Raw genomic sequence first — 26,144 nt, forward strand, 5'->3', positions numbered from 1 at the left:
CCAACCAGATTGGTCCTTCAGCCCGTCAGTCCCGGGTGCCCGCCCCCAAGCATAAAAGCCTGCCTTGGGCTGGCCCAAGACGGTTTTGGAGCTGGCCTTGAAGTAGTGGTCACCGTACCCTGGATGTCCCGTTGACCGCGGTGAGAGGCGAGGGCCCCCGATTAAGTGGGGGTGGGGGCCACCGAGTCCTGGGGTGCCCCAGAGGAGGAAGGGCAGGAAGGGTCTTCCTGGGGGCTCTGCTTGTCTTCGCGGCCTGGGGAAGGGTCTCCAGCCTGGGCTGAGCACACCTCCCCCCCAAAAAAAATACAACTTCTGGAACAGGCTCAGACTTTCAGACTCTCTTCTCTCAATATCTAGGACTTTCAGGGTGGGGTGCGGGAAAGAGCCCCCTAGAAGTGGCAGTATCAAGCGGTGGGGGAGGGTTAAGTCTCCAGTCCCAATCACATCCTCTTGCTTTGCAAACGCACTTTGGAGGCAAGCCACAGCCCATTCCGCCCTCTCTGGGTCTTCAGAGCGGGCCCCCTCCCTCCCCGCACCAGGGGGCAGTCCCTCTGCCTAGCAAAGCCCTTTCCCTTCCAAATAGTTTTGCAGCCCGGGGACTCGGCCCCTCCCTTGATCTCTGACACACCCAGCTGACCCTGGCGAGGTCTTGGGGCAAATCCCGCCCCCTTTTCCTGGGTGGGTATGGCCAGTGGATTGCACAAAGTGGTGGTGGGAAGGCCTACCCCCTTATCTGAGTCCTTGGGACTTTTGTAAAACCAGAGCCTAGGCCTGGGGTCCGTCCCTGGGAACTTCGGAAGTTGGATCTTCACATTCCCTGGCTGCAGCTGGACGACTGCGTGACTCCAGCCAGTTTCAGCCAGTTCTTGCTCTCGCTGCTGGGGCCCGCTGCAGGCAGGTTGCTGACCCCAAGGACTTTAATGGGGGTGCTGACATCTGCAATGGGTGTCCTTGGTTAAACCATTTCCAAAGGAGTTGATGGACAAAAGGGATGGGAGGGAGGACCTCTGAGCTGCCCAGGTGAGCTCAGGCTGCAGGGAAGGTAAGGGGAAGAACAGGGGTCAGGTGATGATCACTAGGGGTAGGTGTGCCTCCTTGCCCCACTTCCCAGTTGGGGGACCTTTGTACCAAGCAGAAGCTCAATCCTGGCTAGTTTCACCCATTTCTTTGTGGCAGGCAGAGTGGTGTGAAATGGATCTGTTTAATGAGCACCTACTGTGTGCCAGGCACCAAGCTACGTTCCAGACTCTCCTCCAGTCTACAGGGACTCTGTGCTAGGAACGGTTCTATCCCCATTTCATAGACGTGGCAAGTGAGGCTGCGAGAGGGGGTGCTGCCTTCCCAATCTCCCACAGCTAGGGAGTTGCAAAGCTGGGATTAGAACCCAGTTTGGACTGTAGAGCTGGTGCTCTCAAAGCATCAGTTTGCTGGGTTCCACTTGGGGGATAGCAAAACACGATGTCTGGAAGGAAATGCTCAAACTCAAGGTCGGGGGTTCACCACAGGCTTATCCCAGAATGATCTGGGGTGGGCTGGCTTCCATGGCAGTCCAGTGGTTGAGACTCTGTGCTTCCACTGCAGGGGGCATGAGTTCGATCCCTGGTCAGCTAAGATCCCACATGCTGCGTGGTGCAGCCAAAAAAAAAAAAAAGGACCTGGAGAACCAGACTTAAGGCAGGTTTAGCCCCATTTTACAGATAAGAAGACTGAGGCTAGGGGCGAGGAAGCTCCTTGCCCAACATAGCACAGCATGGGTGGAGCTGGGACTCCTGAAATCTAATCTGACAATGCTCTAGGTGTCTCATCTCATTTGGCCAGGGAAATGGAGCATACCTGTGGCTGCCATCTTGCCTGCAAATGTGTGCATTAGATTCAGAGAGCCTCCCTTGCCTTCCCCACATCCCTGAGACTGACTTGACTGTCTGCAGAGGGGCCAGGAATAGTCTCTCTCTTTTTTTTTTATTTAACTTAAAAAAAAAAAAAAACTTAACTTTTTTTTGAACAGGTAATGTTATCTACCTGGCTCAAAAGTCAGAGGCCTGCCCCAGCTACCTGATCTTCCTCCCTGAAAGGTGGCCACTGTAACAGTTTCCTGTGTCTCTTTAAAGATTCTGTCAAATACAAGCAAAAACTTTAGCCCCACTCCCACCTTTTTGTCTCTTAATATCTTGGTCCCAGTCAATTACATGTAAGCTTCCACACTTAAGCCACTGCCCTGGGCTACCACTTTAGTCCCCTTCTGTTGGGCCACCAGATTGTTTCCAGTGTCTGTGGCCAACACAGGTACACACATCTCTGTCCACGTGGCAGTACCAGTGTGGACTGTCCCCACAGTGAGGTTTCTGGGTCAAAGGCAAGATGCCTCTTAAAACCCAGTAGTAATCGACAAATTGCCGTCTACAGGGGTTTTGCACCATAGTATTGATAGAGGTGAGCCCTTGGAGGGCCGCACACAGGCCTTGCCCTTTAAGGTGTGGCCCCCGGGATCAGCTGCATGAGCAGCAGCTGGGAGCTTATTAGACTTTTGCTCTGCTGAATCAGCACCTGTTTTGAACAGGCTCACAGGTATGTGTCAACAGTTGAGAGGCAGGGCTCTAGGAAATTGGGGGCGGGGGTGGTCAGAGGGCAGGTGTGAACCCGGACATCCCCCTGGAGGGAAGAGAGGAGCAGGCTGTACCCAACTGGTCCTTCTGTTCACAGTGCTTGCTTCTGAGAAATGTCTACCAACGAGACAGAAGCCACTGCCAGCACCCAGGTGTCAGCGGAAGAACCGGTACAGCAGGTGAGGAATTTCTGAGATCTGTGGGATGAGGCTTCCCACCTGGTGGTGCCTTGGCAGGGAGCTGATGCCAGCACAGGGGGGGGTTAAGAGACACCCTTCTGAGTGGGTTGGGCAGAGCTATTATACTAGCCCCTAACAGGTGCCCCTCTAATAGGTGGAGGTGGGAGAGCTGGGGATTCCAAGGGCTCTTGGGAGAGCAGGGGTACAGCTCTGTTTGAAACTGCCTGGCTCCCCCCAGGCAGACCTTCCCTGTCTCTGCAGTTCTCTTAGGGTCCTCCTTTTAGGAAGCCAGTTTCTATCTCACCTCCTTTCCCCAGTTTAAATAAAAGCCCATTTTAATAAACAACTTTTTAAAAGTTAGGTATCATTCACATACCATAAAATTCACCCTTATGAAGAGAACTACTCAGTGATTTTTTTAGTAAACTGCCCAGTTATGCAGCCATCACCACCACACCGGAACTTTTTCATCTCCCCCCAAAGAGACCCCACACCCATTAGCAGTCGCTCCCCATTTTCTCTCCTCCTGGGAACCCCTGGGTTCTGTCTCTATGCATTTGCCTATTTTCGACATTTCATAGAAATGAAAACATACACGACGAGACCCTTTGGTATCTGGCTTCTCTCACTGAGAGTCATCTTTTTGAGGTTCATCTGCATTGTAATGTCTGTGGTGCTTTGTTCCTTTTTTATTTATTTTTATTTTAAAATTAATTTTTATCGGAGTAATTTTTACAATGTTATGTTAGTTTCAGGTGTACAGCAAAGTGATTCAGTTATACGTATACATATATCCCCTCTTTTTTAGACTCTATTCCCATTTAAGTCATTACAGAATATTCAGTAGAGTTCCCTGTGCTGTACATTAGGTTCTTATTAATTATCGCGTTCCTTTTTTAAACTTGTGGTAAAATACACATAACATAAAAATATACTATTTTAACTGTTTTGAAGTGTGTAGGTCAGTGGCAGTAAGTATATTCACAGTGTACAACCATCATCACTATCTAATTCCAGAACTTTTTCATTACCCCAAATCAAAACCCCATATCCATTAATAGTCACGCCCATTCCCCTCTCCCCCAGCCCCTGGCAACCACTAATCTGCTTCCTGCTGATGAATTTACCTTTTCTGGACATCTCATATAAGTAGAATAAGTGGAATCATTTTATAAAAGTAGAACCTTCTGTGTTAGGTACCACGTAAGTGGAATCATACCGTAGTTGTCCTTTCGTGTCTGACTTAGTTCACTGAGTATAACGTCCTCAAGGTTCTTCCATGTTGTAGATCTTGTCAGGAGTGCCTTTTTTAAAATAAATTTGTTAATGTATTTATTTTTGGCTTTGTTGGGCCTTCGTTGCCGCCCACGGGCTTTCTCTAGTTGCGGCAAGCAGGGGCTACTCATCGTTGCAGTGCGCGGGCTTCTCATTGCGGTGGCTTCTCTTGTTGCAGAGCACAGGCTCCAGGCGCGCGGGCTTCAGTAGTTGTGGCACACGGGCTCTAGAGCACAAGCTCAGTAGTTGTGGCACACGGGCTTAGTTGCTCCGCAGAATGTGGGATCTTCCCGGACCAGTACTCAAACCTGTGTCCCCTCCATTGGCAGGCGGATTCTTAACCACTGTGCCACCAGGGAAGTCCCTACTTTTAGTTTTTTGAGGAATCACCATAATGTTGTCCATAATGGCCGCACCATTTTGCATTCCCACCAACATCATACAAAGGTTCCAATTCCTCCACATCTTCACCATTACTTTTTAATTTCTGTTCATTTGATAGTAGCCATCCCAGCAAGTGCGGGGTGTGAGGTTGTAGCTCATTGTAGTTTTGACTTGCATTTCCCTAATGATCTGTGATGTGGAGAATCTTTTCTTGTACCTGTTAGCCATTTGGAGACTATATATTTTTTAAAACATGCTTTAGACCACATTTCTTTATCCATTCACCAACTGATGGACATTTGGGTTGTTTCCACTTCTTGGCCATTGTGAATAAGGCAGCTACAAACATTCGTGTACAAGTCTTATGTGGATGTGTGTTTTCCTATCTCTAGGGTAGAATCTTAGGAGCAGAATTGCTGGATTGTGTGGTAAGTTTGTCATTCATTTCTGAAGAGACCTCCTGGGCAAACACTGGAGGAGGACTGCCTGAGTCCAAGGTCCAGCTTTGCCACTGGCTTGTTTTGTGATCTTGGGTGGGGGGTGACTTCCTTAGCTTCTCCATGCCTTAGTTTACCCTTCCATAATGTTGGAATAATATTCCCAGTCTCCTGGGACTGGCGATTAAGTGAGCTAAAACAAATTCTACAAATAGCCCCTGTGAGAGTTAAGGCTTCTGCCTGCGTCTTCACACGGGTCATCTTTGCAACTCCTTCAGGACAGAAATGACTTCCCATTTTATGGATTGGAAACTGAGGCTCAGAAGGCCTGTCCTGAGTACTCAGTCCTGCTCTTGTAGGGTAAGAGTGGCCATATTCAATATGTAAATGAATGGGTGTGGCCATGTGCCAATAAAACTTTATTTACAAAACCAGGTAGCATAGGATATTTTTCAGCCATGTAACAGAATGAAGTACTGACACACAATGCAATGTGGATAAACCTTGAAGATATGGTCAGTGAGAGAGGCCAGACACAAATGGACAAATCTTGTGTGATCCCACTCACAGGAGGTCCCTAGAGGATTCAAATCCATAGAGACAGGAAGTAGATGGTTGGGGGCCAGGGGCTGGGGGAGGGGCTTGGGAGTCAGTGTTTCATGGGGACAGAGTTTCAGTTTGGGAAGATGAGAAAGTTCGGGAGACAGATGGTGGGGATGGATGGTTGCACAACAGTGTGAATGTACTTAATACCACTGAGATGTGCGCTTAAAAATGATTTGAATGGTAAATTTTAAGTTATGTGTATTTTGCCGCACTTTTTTTTTTTTTTTTTTTTGCGATACGTGGGCCTCTCACTTCTGTGGCCTCTCCCGTTGGGGAGCACAGGCTCCGGACGCGCAGGCTCAGCGGCCATGGCTCACGGGCCCCCCCCGCTCCGCGGCATGTGGGATCTTCCAGGACCGGGGCATGAACCTGTGTCCCCTGCACTGGCAGGCAAACTCCCAACCACTGTGCCACCAGGGAAGCCCTGCCACACTTTTTTAAAAAAAGGAATGAAGCACTGAGACACGCTACTACGTGGTGAACCTTGAAAATGTTACTCGGTGAAAGAGGCCATACACAAAAGGCCACATGTGTGATTCCATTGGTGTGAAATGTCCAGAACAGGCAAATCCACAGAGACAGAAAGTGGATTCATGGTTATCAGGGGCTGGGAGGCAGGGGCGTGACAGCCAGTGGGGACAGGGTTTCATTTTGGAGTGATGAAAAAGTTCTAGAATTAGACAGGGAATGTTGCACAACCTTGTGAATACACTAAAAACTTCTGACTTGTGCATTTCAAAATGGTGAAATTTTATGATGTGTGAACTAGATTTCAATAGTGCTGCTAGGAAAAAAAAAAACAGGCAAGAAGAAAAAAATCAGGCGGTGGACGGGACTTCGCCCCCAGGGGTCCGTAGTTTCCTGGCTTCAGTTGTAGACCCTGAGCTCCAGGACAATGGGGTTCTTGTGTCATGTCACTGCCTGGCGCACGGTGGCTGGCAAAGTCATGTTCAAACAAGTGGGCTGTGGGGACCAAGATACAGGAAGTGCCCGGCGGAACCCCAGAGTTCCTGAATTGTGCAACCGCGTGGGTGCAGAGGGAGGGGAGGCGAGCTGTTTCCCTGGCCTGAGCTGCCCTGCCCGTAGCCCAGCGTCGTGGACCGCGTGGCTGGCATGCCGCTCATCAGCTCCACCTGCCACATGGTGTCCGCCACCTACATGTCCACCAAGGAGAGCCATCCCCACGTCAAGACTGTGTGCGACGCGGCCGAGAAGGGCGTGAAGACCCTCACAGCGGTTGCCGTCAGCGGGGCGCAGCCCATCCTGTCCAAACTGGAGCCTCAGCGTGAGTGAAGCCTGGGAGAGCCTGGACCCGCCCCTCCTGGCTATTTCCCAGGCCCGGGTAGGGGGGAGGAGGAGGCGGGGCGGTGGTCTGAGGACTTACCACCCTGGAGGGATGCGCATGCGCGGTAACATCAGCTGTCTGTCTCCCCGCCCCCCGCTGCTCCGCAGTCACATCGGCCAGTGAATACGCCCACAGGGGGCTGGACAAACTGGAGGAGAATCTGCCCATCTTGCAGCAGCCACCGGAGAAGGTGACCGCCAGTGGGGGGAGGTGAGGGGGGGTGGGATGCTCAGCTGAGACGGGGGCCTGCCTAGGTATCCAGTCTGTGGTCCCACGTTAACCAGAGCAGATGAGTGGGACAGCTTCCTCCCTGACCCCTCCTCTGTCTGTCCCCAGACCCCCACCAGGCAGCTGCAGGAGCATTCTGAACACCAGCCAGATGGGCCCTAAACCCCCTCGTGTCTCCCACCTGGTGCAGAGCAAAAGCCAAAGCCTTACTCATGGCCCTGCCAGATCTGGCCCCGCTGCCTCTCTGCCCTCCCTGCCCACCTCACTTGCTCCATTCCATCTGCGCTGGCCTCCATCCTCCTGTTCAGTCACATCAGCGCCCATAGGTACCAGACACGGTGATGGAAACAGAGTCCTTGCCCTCATGGAACTTTCATACCAGGGAAGCAGGGAAAGCAAGTACAGTGAACACACCCATCTCAGTGATACCCCAGGATCTTTGCACCTGCTGTTCCTTCTTCATGGACCAGGATTCTGGGACTCTGTTCTAATCTCACCTCTTCAGAGGCCTTCCCTTCCCTCTTAAAGAAGGTCCTTCCAGTTCAGCTCTGCCCAGTAGAACTTTTTCTGTACACCTTCTTTCTGTGCACCATCCAATATGGAAACCAACAACCATATGTGGCTTCTGGGCCCTTAGAATGTGGCGAGTGTGACTGAGGAACTCGAATACTAATTTTAATTATTTTAATTATTTTTTTTAACATTGAGATTATTCTCTTTTTTTATTTTTATTTATTTATTTTTTTGCGGTCCGTGGGCCTCTCACTGTTGCGACCTCCCCCATTGCAGAGCACAGGCTCTGGATGCGCAGGCTCAGTGGCCATGGCTCACGGGCCCAGCCGCTCCACGGTATGTGGGATCTTCCCGGACCGGGGCACGAACCCGTGTCCCCTGCATCGGCAGGCGGACTCTCAACCACTGTGCCACCAGGGAAGCCCTAAAATTTATTTTTATTTATTCTTTTAAATTTAGTTGCACCGGGTCTTAGTTGTAGCAGGTGGGCTCCTTAGTTGTGGCTTGAGGGCTCCTTAGTTGTGGCATGCAAACTCTTAGTTGTGGCATGCATGTGGGATCTAGTTCCCTGACCAGGGATCGAACCCAGGCCCCCCAAATTGGGAGTGTGGAGTCTTAACCCCTGTGCCACCGGGGAAGTCCCTAATTTTAATTATTTAAAAATTTTAAATAGCTAATTTTAATTATTTTAAATCGAAATAGCCACACGTGGCTTGTGGCTCCTGTATTAGCATCATTCACATTACATCAGCTTGTTTGTTTGTTTGTTTTTAATGTTTATTGGAATATAGTTGCTCTACAATGTTGTGTTACTTTCTGCTGTACAGCAAAGTGAATCAGTTATACGTATATCCCCACTTTTTTAGATTTCCTTCCTATTTAGGTCCCCACAAAGCACTGAGTTAGAGTTCCCTGTGCTGTACAGTAGATCCTCATTAGTTATCTATCTTATACATAGTAGTGTATATATGTCAATCCCAGTCTCCCAATTCATCCCACCGACCCCCCTCCAGCTTTTTGGTTTAACAGCTTTCACTGAGATATAATTCATGTACCATACATCTCGCCCATTTAAAATGTACAACCCAGTGGTTGTAGTACCTTCAGATTGTGCAGCCACCATCATCCCTTTTAGAACATTTTCATCACCCCAGAAACAAATCCCACATCCCTTAGCTCCTTCCCCTCCCCCAGCCCCTGGCCCCCACCATCTACTTTCTGTCTCTGTGGGTTTGACTCCTCTAGGGACCTCCTGTGAGTGGAATCAGGCAGTATTTGTGCTTTTGTGTCTGGATTATTTCACTAAGGATCACGTCCTCAGGGTTCATGCATGTTGTAGCAGGTGTCAGAATTTCTGGGTGGACCACATTTTGTTTCTCCATACTTCCGTCAGTGAACTCTTGGGTTGTTTTCACCTTTGGGCTGTTATATACCCATGCTCATTGCAGCAGCATTCACAAGTTGCGTTAACTTTTTTTTTTGGCTGTGCCACGCAGCTTGCGAGATCTTAGTTCCCGGACCAGGGATTGAACCCCGGCCCCCTGCAGTGGAAACGTGGAGTCCTAACCACTGGACCACCAGTGAATTCCGTGCATTAATTTTTTGTTTTTGCGGTACGCGGGCCTCTCACTGTTGTGGCCTCTCCCGTTGCGGAGCACAGGTTCCGGACGCGCAGGCTCAGCGGCCATGGCTCACGGGCCTAGCCGCTCTGCGGCATGTGGGATCTTCCCGGACCGGGGCACGAACCCGTGTCCCCTGCATCGGCAGGCGGACTCTCAACCACTGCGCCACCAGGGAAGCCCCATGCATTAACTTTTAAAAAACGTTTCAGATAGTGTGTTACATAACTGCTTATTTGTCTCCCCAGCTGGGATGCGGGCACAGACTGTCTGCTTTGTTGCTGTGCCAAGTGCCCATCATACAGCCTGGCACGTAGGAGATGCTTATTAAACACCCACGTACTTCATCGCCCCTTTTTCCTGGTGGGACGGAAGTGCCGCACTAAGGCAAACCTGTTCACGTTGAGAATCTTCCCACAGGAAATAGGTCGGGGGCAGTGGGACACGCCAGCCACTCCTCCTGTTCCCTTAGGCTTTCTGCTGAGACCACCTACTTTGTCAGGCAGCTTATTCACCCGCTAGCTCTCAAGCGCCTCCTGTCTGCCAGGGACCACGATATGTCCCCCAAGGGCAGCCCCGTTACACAGAAACGGAGTGGGCTGGGGAGAATTGGAACAGAACCTGAACCCATGTCTTACCGCAAAGGGTGTTAACAAGTTGGGCATGTGGAAGGTGAAAACGGCCACATCCAAAGAAGGATGGAGAATCATCGCCCAGGAGCCACCTCCTTAGGGCTGAGTGCTTGCATTCTCCTCCTGTCCTGCCGGTGTCACCAGACCAGCATTCCTTCTGTTTATAGACGGGATGAGCTCAGGGTGACATTGGACAAGGTTGTCCAACAGAGCGGCAGCTCTGAGCTCCTGACTTCCTGGGAGGCTCTCTTCTTTTTCTTTTTTTTTTTTTTGGCCCTGCCTTGCATTTTGTAGGATCTAAGCTCCCCAACCAGGGACTGAACCCAGGCCCTTGGCAGTGAACGCCCCAGGTCCTAACCACTGGACCGCCAGGGAATTCCCATCGTGGGAGGCTCTCCTGATTCTGGGCCTTGTGAGGTTCCCCTTCAGAATGAGGTAGCTCTCCCTGGTCCTGTGGGACAACAGTGTTGTCAGAGCTGGGATTTGAACCCGGGCCAGCGTGAGCTACGTGACAGCCCCACTGTGTGCTCAGTGAGCTGAGGGCTGGTGTTCAAATCTGACAACCGTGCCCTCTCCCCCCAAAAAGTGACTGATTCCCATGAATAGGAGGGTTTAGGTGTTAAGAGGGGCGCCAGCTTAGAAGGGTAGGATGGGAGGGGGCATGGTTTTTAACTTTCCAGAGTGCTCTGTGGGTAGAGATCTACTTAAAGACTTAGATTCAAGAACACCAGGCATGGATCAAGCAGTACCCACTGTGTGCTGAAGCGGCTTCTCCAAGGATGCAATGCAAAGCTAGTCCAGAGGAGGGCAAATCTGGCCTTCTGCCTGTTTTTGTAAATAATGTTTTATTGGCACACGGCCGCAAACAGTGGCTTACGCATCGTCTATGGCTGCTTTTGCCTGAACACCGGCAGGTTTGAGTCGTTGGGACAGAGACCCTCTGGCCTGCAAAGCTGAAAATATTTACCATCTGGCCTTTCCTGGAGAAAGTTGCTGACCCCTTTTAACCAGTCAAGGTTACAGGCAGGAGAATCAAAATACCAGGTTAAAATTCAGGCTCTGCTCCTTAGCAGCTGGACAGCCCTCAACACAAGCTGTTCAGCCTCTCTTGGCCTTGCTTTCTCTTCTGGGGAATGTGTACACTCCTGTGTCTTGGAGATTTGCTGAAGTGGGTTCATCACCTGAAGGCCGAGAACATACTAAGTGTTGGTTCTTTTTTTTTTTTTTTAATTAATTTTCATTGGAGTATAGTTGATTTACAATGTTGTGTTAGTTTCAGGGGTACAGCAAAGTGAATCAGTTATACATATACATGTATCCACTCTTTTTTAGGTTCTTTTCCCATATAGGCCATTACAGAGTACTGAGTAGAGTTCCCTGTACTATACAGTAGGTCCTTACTAGTTATCTGTTTTATATGTGGTAGTGTGTATACGTCAATCCCAATTACCCAATTTATTGCCCGCCACTGAGTGTTGGTTCTTAACGTCTTGATACGAGCTTGGGGGTCCACAAAATGCTCTGATGTTTTGGGCACGTCACCAGTTCACAATGGGGAGTTTAAGGTAGTCAGCGTGTTAAATTGGCAGTTAATGGAGACAAAACGTTTGGTTATTTGGGCATGTGCATAAAATCCCTCCTGTTGCTTTATTTTTGTTTGTTTGTTTGCTTTTGGGTTTTTTTTTTTTTTTTTTTTTGCTGTACGCAGGCCTCTCACTGTTGTGGCCTCTCCCGTTGCGGAGCACAGGCTCCAGACGCGCAGGCTCAGTGGCCATGGCTCACGGGCCCAGCCTCTCCACGACATGTGGGATCTTCCTGGACCGGGGCACGAACCCGTGTCCCCTGCATCGGCAGGTGGACTCTCAACCACTGCGCCACCAGGGAAGCCCCTGGGTTTTTTTTTTTTTTTGGTTGCATTGGGTCTTCGTTGCTGCACGCGGGCTCTGTCTAGTTGTGGTGAGCGGGGGCCACTCTTCGTTGTGGTGTGCGGGCTTCTTATTGCGGTGGCTTCTCTCGTTGCGGAGCACGGGCTCTAGGCGTGCGGGCTTCAGTAGTTGTGGCTCGTGGGCTCTAGAGCGCAGGCCCAGCAGTTGTGGCGCACACGGGCCTAGTTGCTCCGCAGCATATGGGATCCTCCCAGACCAGGGCTCGAACCCGTGTCCCCTGCATTGGCAGGCAGATTCTTAACCACTGTGCCGCCAGGGAAGCCCTGCTTTTGCTGTTTTTTTGACCGCACCATGTGGCTTGTGGGATCTTAGTTCCCCAGCCAGGGATTGAACCTGCCCCCTCGCCATGAAACACGGAGTCCTAACCACTGGACCACCAGGGAATTCCCCTCCTGTTGCTTTAGTGTAGCTCTGAGCGTCTCACTCTAAAGCGGGGTCCCTCTCCCTCAGCACCACTGACACTGGGGCCAGTCATTCTCTGGGGGGGGGGCCATCCCAGGAGCTGTAGGGTGTTGAGCAGCATCCCTGGCCCCCACCTGCTCAATGCCAGGAGCCCCTCCCCCCGCAAGTCGTGATGACCACAGATGTCCCCAGACACCGCCCAATGTTCCCTGGGGACAGAAACACCCTGGATGAGTAGTGCAGTCCTGAGGGACTTAACATACTGATTACCTGTTCAAACAGGATTGCAGTTCTTAGTACAGGATTGGAGTGGTCCCTTCTAGGGATGTCGCTAGTTTCCGGTGTCACGCAGGTTCAGTGCTCGAGCCAAGCACTGTTCTAACCCTGTGATTTAGCCGATTAGGGCTGCTGTAACAATTACCCCTAACAACAGACATTCACGCTTGCACAATTCTGGAGGGTGGAATTCCGAGACAAGGTGTCGGCAGGGCTGGTTTCTCCGGGCTCCTCTCCTTGGCTTGTAGATGGCCATCTTTTCCCTGTGTCCTCACGTGGTCATCCCTCTGTGTGTGTCTGTGTCCTAATCTCTTTGTATAAAGACACCAGTCAGACTGGATTAGGATCCACTCTAATGGCCTCATTTTACCTTAATTACTGCTTTAAAGGTCTCATCTCCAAATACAGTCACATTCTGAGGTCCTGGGGGTTAGCGCTTCAGCACTGTTCAGCCCATAACACCATGGGGAGAAGAGGTGGAGGCCCAGAGAAGTCGAGTGACTTGCTTGAGGCCACACAGGATATATCAAGCCAAGGACTCTAACCAGGCTGTCCGGCTCCAGGGCGCATGATCTTAACTGCTTTCACCCTTCAGGGTCATCCTGGAGCTGGAACTCCTCCCTTCGGCCCAGGGTGCAGGGTGGGGGTACCCAGGTACAAAGGGAGGACAGAGATACTGATGCTGTCCTTTCTCGTAGGTCCTGGCAGACACCAAGGAGCTCGTGTCGTCCAAAGTGTCGGGAGCCCGAGAAGCTGTGTCCAACACCGTGTGCAGCGCCAGGGACACCATGGCCTCCCGGGTGACTGAGGCGGTGGAGGTGACCCGGGGTGCTGTGCAGAGTGGCGTGGACATGACCAAGTCCATGTTTACCAGTGGCGTCCACTCGGTCATGGGCTCCCGCGTGGGCCAGATGGTGCTGAGCGGGATGGACACGGTGCTGGGCAAATCGGAGGAGTGGGTAGACAACCACCTGCCCATGACGGACGCTGAACTTGGTGAGTGCAGCCCACAGGGCTGGGCCCCTTCCCCAGACCACCCGACGTGTGGTCCCTCTCAGCCACGAGGAGTCAGTCCATCACATGCTGTCATCTCATCCCTGCCCCCTCTTCCCGTCTATCTTAGCCCACCTGGACCAGCTCCTTTCCCTCTGCCCTGGTCTGTGGTGCCTGTCCTCCCTGAAGCAGCCTCCAGAGGGCGCCTGTGAGCACTCAAGTCAGGCCCCTCCAAGCCTCCCACCTCCCGTGGGTAAAAGCCCAAATCCTCCTGGAAGCTCCCTTGTACTTACCTGCTTGCCCTCATTCATTCTACTCCAGGCACACTAGCCTTCTTGCCCATCCTGGACCGTGTTCCCACCCCAGGGCCTTTGCACTGGCTGTTTCTTCTACCAGGAACTCTGCCCTGACATCCAGATGTCTCGTTCTTTCTACCTCCAGCTCTGTGCTCAAATGCCACCTCCCAATAAGGCCTCTAAAATTGCACCGTCCCTCATGCATGTTGTGTCCTGAAACCTCTCCCCAGGCCCGGCTCTGATTTTTCTCTTCAGCACTGGTCGTCAGTTCCACAAAGCAGAAGCTGTGTCCTTTCTGAGTCTAGAACGGGGCCTGGCACTTAGCAGGTGCTGAAATCCCCAAATAAAATCACTCAAACTCTTCTCTATCATTCCCCCACCCCACCCTAGGCATATATTTGTTTGTTCAAACGTTCCTTGAGCGCTGGCTGTATGCCAAGCCCTGTCTAGGTCCTAGGGATACGTCAGTGAACAAAGTTCTGCCTTCATAGAACCTAAAGTCTAATGTGTTCAGAAATCAGATTTAAGGAGATGTTTCTGAGGAGGTGACTTTTCCCTGTCGTGCATGGAGGGAGGGAATGAGCTGTGCAGTTGTCAGGGAAGAGACACAGGGAACACAGACCCGGGTGCAGGGGCGTACCTGGTGTGTTGGAGGGACAGCAAGGAGGCCCGTGTGTCTGGAGCAGTGAGCGAGGGGGAGAGAGGGAGGAGGGGAGGGCAGGGAGGGGATCGGGCAGGTCGTGCAGGGCCTTGTGGACCACGGGGAGGACTTGGGCTATTACCCCAGGGAGGTGGGACCCTGGAGGGCTGTGGGCAGGGGGCGGGGGCGGCGGGGCCTGACTCGGCACTCACTCACGCCCTCTGGTGGCTGCTTTTGGGAGGATAGACTCTAGGTGAGGAGAGGGTGGGAGCCAGGGGAATCCGGGTTCAGGTGAGCTGTGATGGGGCTGGACCAGGTGGTGGTAGGAATAAGGAGAAATAGACAAACTGGGGATAAAAGTGTTGAGACAAAGCAGCCAGTCTTATTCATGATCTCATACCCATGGCTCTTGGGGTTGGCCTTGACCCCGCCTTCTAGAGACGGCCTTCCTTTGCATACGTACTGGGAACTTCCAGCCTGGCCAGCAGCTGCAGACTCCAGTGCCCACAGCAGCAAGGGCCCACGAGGGCCACGTGTAACCAGACACCATGCTCCGTCCAAAGGGAGCAGCCTCTCGGCTCCGGCCAACTTTACCCAGAGCTGGTTTGTTTGAATGAGATGCCAAATATTTGGGATGACTGGAAAGAAATGACGACAGACTAGATCAGGGTTTCCCAACTGTCATTGGAGTCAGGTCATCCTCTGTGGGGGGCTGTCCTGGGTACTGTGGGGTATGGAGCAGCCTCCCTGACCCCACCCACTCGATGCCAGGAGCACCCCCAATTGTGACAACCACAGATGTCCCCAGACATCGCCCAGTATACCCTGGGGGCAGGATCACCCCCAGGTGAGAACCAGTGCTTTGCCTGTTCTAGAACTTCATATAAAGGGAATCATGGGAATTCCCTGGCGGTCCAGTGGTTAGGACTCCACGCTTTCACTGCCGAGGGCGTGGGTGCGATCCCTGGTGGTCGGGGAATGCTACAAGCCACGCGGTGCAGCCAAAAAAAAAAAAAAAAAAAAGGAATCGTGATTCCCTCATGGGTAGACAGCTCCTAATCATTATCTCTAATCTCTTTTCCCATTGGGATTGCAACGTGTCACTGTTATAGCTGTTAGCTGGAAAACTTCCATGGACAAAGTTCTCTGTTGCAATCTTGATTACCCCAAGGTACGGTTTATAGAGGAAAAGCAGGGCAAGTAGTTAACGTTCCCCCTTTTTATTTATTGTGGCATCACAGGCTGGTTCACCAGCACCCTCCAAGAGTGCGTAGTGAGTCTTTACATTATAGGTTTGAACACGAAGATTAACACAATGTATTGCGACCCGAGGTATTTATTTTATTGACGCTTCACTTGTCCTATTATTTTCGATTGCTTGGAGCCCTCCTTGAGCTGACTCTGAGACCCCATGATTCTCCCTGGGAATCCTCGGCAGAAAGTCATGGTCCCTTGCTCTCTGGAGAACCTCGATGTTCTAGGTGGGGTGATGTTCCTGGTGGGGCAGGATGGGACAGTGTTCCCAGTGGGGCGACGTTCCAGGCAAAGGATCTTAAGCCCTGCAGTGTGTGGCTTGAGCATAGCGTGTTGCTTGTCCTTTGTGTTTTCAATACCTGACTCCAAACCTCTTGAAGGAAGGGACCTGGCTGATGTCTTCCGTCCTGTATCCCAAGTTCAGTGCCTGCTGGCTTCTTGTAGTGCTCAGACCAAGTCACACTTAGCTATGGGTCTTGGCCCCCAAAAGTAGGGGGAGAGGCAGGGTTTGCTGGGAGGCAGGTTGTGAAGCAAGCCTGGGAGCCACTTCAGAGAACAGGTCTGTCTGAGCAGCTTTGACTTTCCGCTTTCCTTTGTGTCCATCCGCTAAGGGTGAAATCACTGTGCACAGTGGTGCTTGAGGTACTGGGGAGGTCTGTGAGTAAAGGTGCCATATTAGAGCTAGGATATTACTCGTGGGCTCGGGGCGGGAGCACAGCCCTGCTCCCCCTCTCTCCCAGTTCTCCCCTTTGCCAAGGGCACCGCCCCCTCCAGGGGCCCTGCCAGCTTGCTCTGACATGCCTAGGCTCTGCCAGACATCCTTGGCCTGAATAACAAAGCTGCTTTCACTCACAAGGGCAGAGCTCCCGGGTTCCCAGAGGGCCGTGGAGAAGTTCTGGCCATTAGGATGGGTTCAAAATGTTGCTGGTTTGGGTTTAGTCTTTGCAAACCTGCCTTTGGTGGGAGAATGGGGCAGAGTCTGTTTTTCCCAAGATTCCAGCTTTTATTTTCGCTGCCTCTAAATGTCCCAGGTGTTTGGGGGTTTTGTTCAGTTTTTAATTTATTTTTTAATCTTTTTGTAATTCATTTTTTTTAATTAAAATAATTTTTTAAATTGAAATTTAGTTGATTTACAATGTTGTGTTAGTTTCAGGTGTACAGCAAAGTGATTCAGTTATATCTATTCTTTTTTAGATTCTTTTCCATTATAGGGTGCTACAAGATATTGAATATAGTTCCCTGTGCTATACCGTAGGTCCTTGTTGGTTATCTATTTTGTTCAGTTTTTAAAATGTCATCATGAAATGACCCTTCTGTGACATCCTTGTCCCCCAGCCGACTATGTTAGACTACCTCCGGCCCACCGCCTGCTTTTGTAAATAAAGTTTTATTGGCACACAGCCACGCCCATTCATTTACATTTACTCTGGCTGCTTTTGAATACCAATGGCAGAGTTGATTAATTGCACAGTAGAGCCTGCAAAGCTGAAAATATTGACTGAACTGGCCTCTTACAGAAAAAGTTTATTAATCCCTGGATAAGAGTATGTTCTTCCAAAATTTTTAATGTTTATAGTGTCAGTGAAAATCAATAAAGAGCCAATAATAAGAGAAAAGAGTTTAATTTGAGCCAAACTGAGGACTATACCCCGGAAGCCTGCTTCCCAGATAACTCTGAGAAACTGCTCCTGAGAAGCAGAGTTTTCAGCAGTTTTTTATCTTGTCAGAACAAAAAACATTAAACAAGTCAGGGTTACATTTCTTCAAGGTTTCAAAAAAAGAAAGAAAAAAAGGAACAGACCACCATGTACACGAGTCAGTATGGCCTTGGCACCTAGGAAGGAATCTTATCATCAAAGGAGGACCAGCATTTTGGTGTCCCAGGAAGGGAGGCATTTAATCTTGATTTTGAACATGGACATTCTTTACTTCTGGCCAATGTGCCCTTTTCTTTAATAATTGAAGCAGATGTACAATGTAGGTTTGATAGGCCACAAAAAGGCTATTTTAGGTAGCATCAAATTCAAGTTAACTCAAGTATAAGCCAGAATGACTTCCCTATCTATATCTTGATATGTGAAAATTTCTTTTTATCAATAGAAACAACCGAATTCCCCTGACTGAAGTCTTACCTTGATCAAGCAAGGGGTCGATGGCACCATGTGGGATTTTGTTGCGTGATTTTCCCCTTTCTTTCATTTCTGGAACAGTGCCCAATCCAAAGGAGAGGCATATTTAGGTGGCTAAAGTGGAGATCTCACTCATCAGACCAGCCCCACTGTTCCTGCCTGACCAGAGCACATTTCTTGCGTTATCTTGGTCATGTGTACTCCCTGTTCTGTTTATTTGCTATTCTTTCAATCAACTTTGCCAGATTCTTTTAGAAAGGGAACTTTATCACTTACTATAAACAGATAAACCACAAATAGGTAATAAGAATAGCTAAACACTCGTTCATTTGCATGCCTTTCCGAAGGCAGTGAAATCTCGGAGTCCTAACCCCTGGACTGCCAGGGAATTTCCCAGATTTCGGGAAACTGAGGCTTATTGGCCAAATCACTTCTGCATCCAGGGGGCCACAAACATTTTCTTGACAGGCCAGGTAATAAATAATTTTGGCTTTTTTGGGCCATACAGTCTCTGTCGCAACTATGCAATTCTGCCATTGTAGCACAAAAGCATAGACAGTAGGTAAATGAATGGTTGTGATTTTGTGTCAATAAAACTTTATTGATAAAGGCAGGTGGCATTCAGCCCAGGGGCTATAGTTTGCAGACCCTGCCATAGGGCCTTACAAGGCCAGTGATTTATTAGGACGGATTTAAACTCAGATCGGGTTACTTACAAAGCTCGAACTTTTATCACTACTATAGTAAAGTCTAAAGGGAGCAGGATAAGATAGGATCAAATTATCAAGACAGGTGGATTTCCATCCTGTTGCCTTGTAACTTTATGAGTATTTTCTGGACTAGATAGTCCGGACTTTCCCTTAACGGCTGTGAAGATGGTTCTCCTATGGCTCAGACTTCTCCTCCCATCAAGTATCGTGGTTAAGAACGTGGGGCCTGGCTTCAAATCCTGATTTGTGACGTCCCAGCTGTGTGCCCTTCGGCAAGTTGCTTAACCTCTCTGAGTCCCCGTTTCCCCGTCTGTAAAAATGGGATAACGGTGTCTCCCTCTTAGAACTGTTATGATTTAACAAGAATGCCCGCAAAGCACCTAGAACATTGTGAAAGATTGGCCACTATTAATATATGTTAGGCGCTAATACAGGCAGGATTGGCAAACTTTTTTCTGTAAAGGACCAGATAATGAATATTTTAATCTTAATTAAAATAATAAATAAATAATAATAAAATAATTAATATTTTAATCTCTGCAGGCTAAGAAGCCACATATTCTAGAGGCCACCTCTGTTGTTTGAGAGCAGCCATAGACAACATATAATAAACATAGACGGTTGTATTCATGGGTTGGGTTGTCCCGAGGGCCGTAGTTTTCAGACTCTCACGCCAGTCTCAGGCCTTTTTTTTTTTTTTTTTTTTTTGCCATGCCTCACAGCATGTGGGATCTTAGTTCCCTGACCAGGGATCGAACCCATGCCCCTTGCGTTGGAAATGTGGAGTCTTAACCACTGGACTGCCAGGGAAGTCCGTAGTATAAGGCCTCTTAATCCTGGGATATTCAGTCCCTATCATACCCATTTCGCAGATGGGGAAAACCAAGGCAGGGAAATCCTTTTACACTTGCAGACCCGGGGCACAAACTCGGCCTTCACAGTGCTTCTCCTGCCTTCCCCCCGCAGCCCGCCTCGCCACGTCCCTGGAGGGCTTCGACATCGCCTCAGTGGCCCAGCAGCGGCAGGAACAGAGCTACTTTGTGCGTCTGGGCTCCCTGTCAGAGAGGCTGCGCCAGCGTGCCTACGAACACTCTCTGGGAAAACTGCAGAACACCAGGCAGAGGGCCCAGGAGGCCCTGCTACAGCTCTCACAGACGCTCAGCCTGGTGAGGCCCGCGGTGACGGGGGCGCTGGCCAGCAGCGTGTGTGCCAACAAACCCCTCCGCAGCCTAGTGGCTTATTCCTCCCCACACATCCTCCTGGGCTCACTCACGGGGCCGCGGCCCTGGATGAGTTTGCTGGGGCTGCTGTAACAAAGTCCCACACACCGGGCAGCTTAAACACAGACGTTTATTGCCTCACAGTTCTAGAGGCTGGGAGTCCAAGATCAAGGTGTTGGCACGGTGGTTCCTTTTCAGGCCTCTCTCCTTGGTGTGTGGACAACTGTCTTCTCTCTGTGTTCTCACCTGGTCATCCCTCCATGCATGTCTGTGTCCTAATATCCCCTTTTTATAAGGACACCAGTCATATAGGATTAGGGCCCACCCTAAGGACCTCATTTTAACTTAATTACCTCTTTAAAGACCCATCTCTAAATACAGTCACATCCTGAGGTCCTGGGGGTCAGGGCTCCAACCTGTGAATTTGGAGGGGACACAGTTCAGCGCATGACAGGTTGGCTGGAGGCTGGGTCTCTCGGTGTGGTCTCCTCCTCCATTAGGGTACCTCAGGCTCTCCCCTGGCGGTGGCCTTAGGGATCCAGGTACAGCGGGAACACGTGAGCACTTTTTTTTTTAATTTATTTTTGGCTGTGTTGGGTCTTTGCGGCACGCGGGATCTTTCGTTGCGGTGCGTGGGCTTCTCTCTAGTTGTGGCACTCGGGATGAGCACTTTTTTTGTTTGTTTAAAGTCAGTTTTATTTGAGGTATAACTTACATTTTACATACAATGAACATCACCCCTTTTAAAGTATACAGTTTGAGGAATTTTACAAATATAAACAGACATGTAACCACCACTGCAGTCAAGATGTGGAACATGTTCATCACCCCAAAAAGTTCCCTCCTGCTTCTTTGCAGTCAAATCCTGCCCCCTGAAGTTTTTAATTTTTCTGTTCTCTAAAGAGGGAAATTTCTAATTTCTTTCCCTGTTTGCTTAGCTTCTACTCAGTATTATCTCCTGTCTCTTTTTTAAAAAATTTTAATTGTGGTAAAACACACATTTTAACCAATTTTTAACCGATTTTAAGTGTATAGTTCAGTGGCATTCAGTACCTTCACATTGTTGTGCAACAGTCCCCACCATCATCTCCAGAACTTTCTCATCCTCCCAAACTGAAACTCTGTCCCCACGAAACACTCACTCCTCAGCCCCTCCCCCAGCCCGTGGCCCCCACCATCTACTTCCTGTCTCTATGGATGTGACTCCTCTAGGGACCTCCTGTGAGTGGAATCAGACAGTATTTGTCCTTCTGTGTCTGGCTTCTCTCACTGAGCATCCTGTCCTCAGGTCCATCCATGTTGTAGTGAGTGTCAGAATCTCGTTCCTTTTTAAGACTGAGTAAAATATTCCATTGCAAGTGCTTTTTAAGCCCCTGCTTGCGCTCCATCTGCTTGTGTCCCATTGGTCAAAGCCCGTCACGTGGCCAGGCCCACTTGCAGGGCGGGGTGGTGGTGGGGGGAGAAACAGGCAAGATGGGAGGAGCTGCAGAGAATCTCTGGCCACTTTCTTTGTGAGTACCACACGGGGCACAAGCATGTTGGTGACCCTGAAACCCACAGCCTGTGGAAACACTCTGAGAAAAGCAGCATGCCTCCCCCTTCCCTCCCCATCCCAGATGAAAGGACCACCCCCGCTCACTCTGGAATCCCACATCTAGGATTCCTGTGGGTTCCCATGCGCTCTGCTGGTTTTGGTCAAGGGCCAAGGCAGCCACCCTCTCTCTCTCTGCTCCAGATGGAAACCGTCAAGCAGGGTGTCGACCAGAAGCTAGTGGAGGGTCAGGAGAAACTACACCAGATGTGGCTCAGCTGGAACCAGAAGCAGCTCCAGGGCCCAGAGGAGGATGCAGCCAAGCCAGAGGTACCCACCGTGGGGGGAGCATGGGATACCTGGGGCCCTGACTTCCCTCTCCCCACCTCTGCTTGATGGACCTACCTGCTCGGAACGCTTTCCCCAGCCTCGCCTCCCATTAACTGCCTTCGGGACCTGATGACACCTCCTCCAGGAAGCCTGCCTGGATTTCCGCTCTTGGGTATAGGCGTTGCTTCTGAACCATGGGACGCCTGATAGTGATGGGTCTCAACCTGCTGAATTCTAAGCCATGTCCCATTTACTTGAGTCCTGACTCCTTCCCTGCCCCATCCCAGTGTCCCGTCACATCCTTCAAATTCACCTGCCCGGTTCTGAGTGTCAGCTTCTCACTAACGTGCTCTGGCCCCTCCAGTCTATCCCAGGCATTGGCCTCTTGAATGAGCCCTGACTTTTGCCACCTGTGCTGTCACTCATCTAAGCTTTCACTGAATCAGTGCCTTAGACAATTCTCATGCCTCATTCTGAACCGTAGTCCCTCTCTCTTAGGGACTCATAATATCCTAGCACAATAGCTTCTTAGCTTTACCCCTCTGGGCCTCAATTTCCCCATCTGTGAATGGGATATAGGACCGTCTGCCAGGTTGTTCAGGTGAAATGAACACGCATGTTCACAGCAGCATGAGTCACGTCAGCCAAAAAAGTGGAAACGGCCCAAATGTCCATCAACAGATGATGGACAAACAAATGTGTCCCTCCACACACGGGAACATCACTCAGCCACGAAAAGGAGAGAAACCCTGACACTCACTACAGCGTGGTTGCAGCCTGAGAACACGATGCTCAGTGAGAGAAGCCAGACACAGAAGGACCCACTGTGTGTGATTCCATTGATGGGAAACGTCCAGGACAGGCAAATACATAGACACAGAAAAAGTGGGTTAGTGGTTGTTGGGAGCTGGGAGAGGGGGAATGGAGAGGGAGTTTCTTTTGGGGTGATGGAATGTTCTGGAATTAGAGGTGCTGGTTGCAGAACCTGGTCAACGTACTAAAAACATGTACACTTAAAAGGGTGAATTTTCTGGTATGTGAGTTATTTTATACACACACACATTGACATGTAAGGCACATAGTAAGTGCTAAAAAATAATATTTATAAGGTATGGTGAATATCTCTGTAAATGCAAAACTGTTCAGCATTCAGACCCCAACTGCGGAAAACCGTCTCCCTTCCCCCCTCAACTGCTGAACGCAGCAACCAGAAAATAGATATTGATTCTGTCGGCACCTCCCTGCCAGGTCCAAAGCCAGAGTCCTCAGGTGAGCAGGCTCAGGGCAAAGTCTCGCCTCCCAGCCTGCTTTGATCTCCTCCGCGGCCCCGGGGAATTTTCAAGGACCCGATCTCAACTGCAGTCTCCCGCACTGTTTACAACTTCTGCCTAGAAAGTTCTTCCACACCTTCTCATTTTTTTAAACTTAAAAAAAACCAACAATTTGGGCTTCCTGGTGGCGCAGTGGTTGAGAGTCCGCCTGCTGATGCAGGGGACACGGGTTCGTGCCCCGGTCCGGGAAGATCCCACATGCCACGGAGCGGCTGGGCCCGTGAGCCATGGCCGCTGAGCCTGCACGTCTGGAGCCTGTGCTCCGCGACGGTGAGAGGCCCGCGTACCGCAAAAAAAAAACAACAAAAACAATTTTATGGAGATATAAAAGTCAGAATCTTGTACTGTAAAAAAGTTTTGAGGTATAATTCACATACTGTACAATTGACCCATGTAAATTATACAATTCGTGGGTTGTGTGACTATCACTGTAATTCAGAGCGTCCCCATCACCCCCAAAGGAGATCTTCTCCCCAATAGCAGTCAGGCCGCGTTTCCACACCCTCCTCCATTCCTGGCAACCACAAATGTACTTTGTCTCTGTGGACATTTCATGTAAACAGAATCACACCCTGTGTGTCCTGTGTCTGGCTTCTCTCACTGAGTATCGTGTTGTCAGGGTCCATCCACGTTGTAGTGAGTGTCAGTGCTTCACCCCTTTTTATGGCTGAGAGATGTGCCCGTGTGTGGATGGACCACCTTTTGTGTCTCCGTTTGCCAGTTGATGGGCATTTGGGTTGTCTCCACTTTCCGCTCCTGTGAATAACACCCCTTTAAGCCTTTGTGTACAAGTCTTTGCATGGACGTGTATTTTCATTTCTCTTGGGTGGATGCCTAGTGGAATTGCTGCGTCATATGGTAACTCTACAGTTTACCATTTTGAGGAACTGCTAGACCATCTGCCAAAGTGACTGCACCACAAGATACGAGGGTTCCAGTTTCTCCCCAGCATGGGGGTGAGGGGGTATCTGCCTGTGGGTTTGAGTTGCACTTCCCTGATGATTAACGACGTTGAACATCTTTTCACGTGCTTCTTGGCCATCTGCGTATTTCTTTGGAAAAATGTCTATACCTGTTTTTTTTTTTTCTATACCTGTTTTTCAATTTGATCAGTGATTATCTCACACAGTTTGAAACTCAAAGAGCCTGTATTCTTTTTTTTTTTTTTTTTGCGGTACACGGGCCTCTCACTGTTGTGGCCTCTCCCGTTGCGGAGCACAGGCTCCAGACGCGCAGGCCCAGTGGCCATGGCTCACGGGCCCAGCCGCTCCGCAGCATGTGGAATCTTCCCGGACCGGGGCACGAACCCGTGTCCCCTGCATCGGCAGGCGGACTCTCAACCACTGCGCCACCAGGGAAGTCCCAAAGAGCCCATATTCTGAACCACCTGTGCTCGACATCCTCTCCTGGGGAAAGGTTTTCCCCAAGGTGGGCGGTAGAACCCCCATTTTCTCTTTCCCGGGCTTTGGGTCCAGTTACCCCCCAACTCAGAGGGCCCTGATGGTCCCCCTCGACCCCTTCTCAGCAGGTTGAGTCCCAGACGCTCACCATGTTCCGTGACGTCGCCCAGCAGCTGCAGACCACCTGCGCCTCGCTGGGCTCCAGCCTCCAGGGGCTGCCAGCCCACGTCAAGGATCAGGCGCTGCAGGCTCGCCGCCAGGTGGAGGACCTCCAAGCCACCTTCTCCGGCATCCACTCCTTCAAGGACCTGTCCAGCAGCATCCTGACACAGAGCCGCGGGCAGGTGGCCAGGGCCCGAGAGGCCCTCGACCACGTGGTGGAGTATGTGGCCCAGAACACGCCCATCACGTGGCTGGTGGGACCCTTCGCCCCCGGAATCACCGAGAAGGCCCCAGAAGAGAAGAAATAGGAGAAGCAGGAGGGAGGCTCCCAGGGCCCAGGACCCCTCACTGGGAACACACGTCTCTAACCCTTCCAGCTCACCTCAGCTGCCACCTTGGGAAACCGAGGTCCTCAGAACCAACCAGTCCCTCACCCTGTCTGAGCTCGGAGGAGGCATGTCCTGAGCATCACAGCGATCATTAGGACGAGATTTCCAGAAAAAAAAATTTTTTTTTTCTAGAAGGTTCCAAAACTTTTTCTTTTCTTCCTCCAAAACCAGGAATATAGTTCTTACATCCACTCCTTTTTCTACATCAAGGCTCCTGCATATCAGCCTTGAGCTAAGGGACTTGGACTTCTGTGAAGTGGGCCTCCTGGGGATGGGGTAGGGGCAGAGCAGCTGATACTCATTCTAGAGCTGAAGGGGGTAAGGCCTGCCTGGTGGGGCTTCAGTGTTGCGTTAATAAATTTTACCTGCAGCTAAGTCCAGGGGTGTGTGTGTGTGTGCGTTAATAAATTTTACCTGCAGCTAAGTCCAGGGGTGTGTGTGTGTGTGTGTGTGTGTGTGTGTGTGTGTGTGTGTGTGTGTGTGTGTGTGTGTGTGTGTGTGTGTGTGTGTGTGTGTGTGTGTGTGTGTGTGTGTGTGTGTGTGTGTGTGTGTGTGTGTGTGTGTGTGTGTGTGTGTGTGTGTGTGTCTCTGTGTGACCTTCTCAGCCCCTTCTTTGCTTTGCTCCCAAGGGCGTGAACGGGACAGGGCCGGACCTGAAGGTCTGTACCCAGTGCGATGCACTCACCAGCCGACCCCCAAAGATGTCCACAACCTGATCCCTGGGCCCTGTGACTACATTCCCTCACGTGGCAAAGGAGATTTTGCAGATGGGATTCAGTTAAGGATCTGGAGACAGGGAGATGGTCCTGGATTATCCGGGTGGACCCTAAACATCATCACAAGGGTCCTTTTAAGAGGGAGGCTGGGGGACTTCCCAGGCGGTCCAGTGGTTAAGACGCCGTGCTTCCAATGCAGGGGGCGCAAGTTCGATCCCTGGTCGGGAACTAAGATCCCACATGCAAACTGCAACTAAGAGTTCGCATGCCACAACTAAGAAGTCCGCATGCTGCGACTAATACCTGGTGCAGCCAAAAATAAATACGTAATTAATTTTTTAGAAAAAGATGAACGAGTCTGGGGTTATAAAGTACAGCTTGGTGACTGCAGTTAACAGTCTTGCATTGTGTATTTGCTATTTTTTTTAAAAAAATATATTTATTTATTTTTGGCCATGTTGGGTCTTTGTTGATGAACGCAGGCTTTCTCTAGTTGCGGCGAACGGGGGCTACTCTTCCTTGCGGTGCTCGGGCTTCTCATTGCGGAGCATGGGGCTCTAGGCGTGCAGGCTTCAGTAGTCACGGCAGGCGGGCTCGG

General features: G+C 50.4%; 1 protein-coding gene across 2 annotated transcripts; it reads left to right on the forward strand.

Annotated features, from left to right (window-relative positions):
- The first annotated feature begins 63 nt into the window (after window positions 1–63).
- Window positions 64–25,205, forward strand: PLIN3 (perilipin 3). 2 transcript variants are annotated; one of them, XM_060145497.1, is made up of 8 exons: window positions 64–140; window positions 2,701–2,782; window positions 6,571–6,769; window positions 6,937–7,019; window positions 13,144–13,441; window positions 19,434–19,633; window positions 21,423–21,548; window positions 24,405–25,205. In XM_060145497.1, the coding sequence occupies exons 2-8, from the start codon at window positions 2,717–2,719 to the stop codon at window positions 24,747–24,749; spliced, it is 1,317 nt and encodes a 438-aa protein (XP_060001480.1). In that variant the 5' UTR covers window positions 64–140; window positions 2,701–2,716; the 3' UTR covers window positions 24,750–25,205. The 2 variants fall into 2 exon arrangements, with proteins under 2 accessions (XP_060001480.1, XP_060001481.1); XM_060145498.1 differs by having other exon boundaries at window positions 24,408–25,205.
- The last annotated feature ends 939 nt before the right edge of the window (window positions 25,206–26,144 follow it).

Source organism: Lagenorhynchus albirostris, chromosome 3, assembly GCF_949774975.1.
Source record: "Lagenorhynchus albirostris chromosome 3, mLagAlb1.1, whole genome shotgun sequence".
NCBI classification, from domain to species: Eukaryota; Metazoa; Chordata; class Mammalia; order Artiodactyla; family Delphinidae; genus Lagenorhynchus; species Lagenorhynchus albirostris.

Excerpts from the sequence above, each read along its gene's own strand:
- PLIN3 (XM_060145497.1), top strand. The coding sequence starts at position 2,717 with ATGTCTACCAACGAGACAGAAGCCACTGCCAGCACCCAGGTGTCAGCG. Across the intron at positions 13,442-19,433 it reads CATGACGGACGCTGAACTTG|CCCGCCTCGCCACGTCCCTG; the intron begins GTGAGTGCAGCC and ends TTCCCCCCGCAG. Across the intron at positions 19,634-21,422 it reads TCTCACAGACGCTCAGCCTG|ATGGAAACCGTCAAGCAGGG; the intron begins GTGAGGCCCGCG and ends TCTCTGCTCCAG.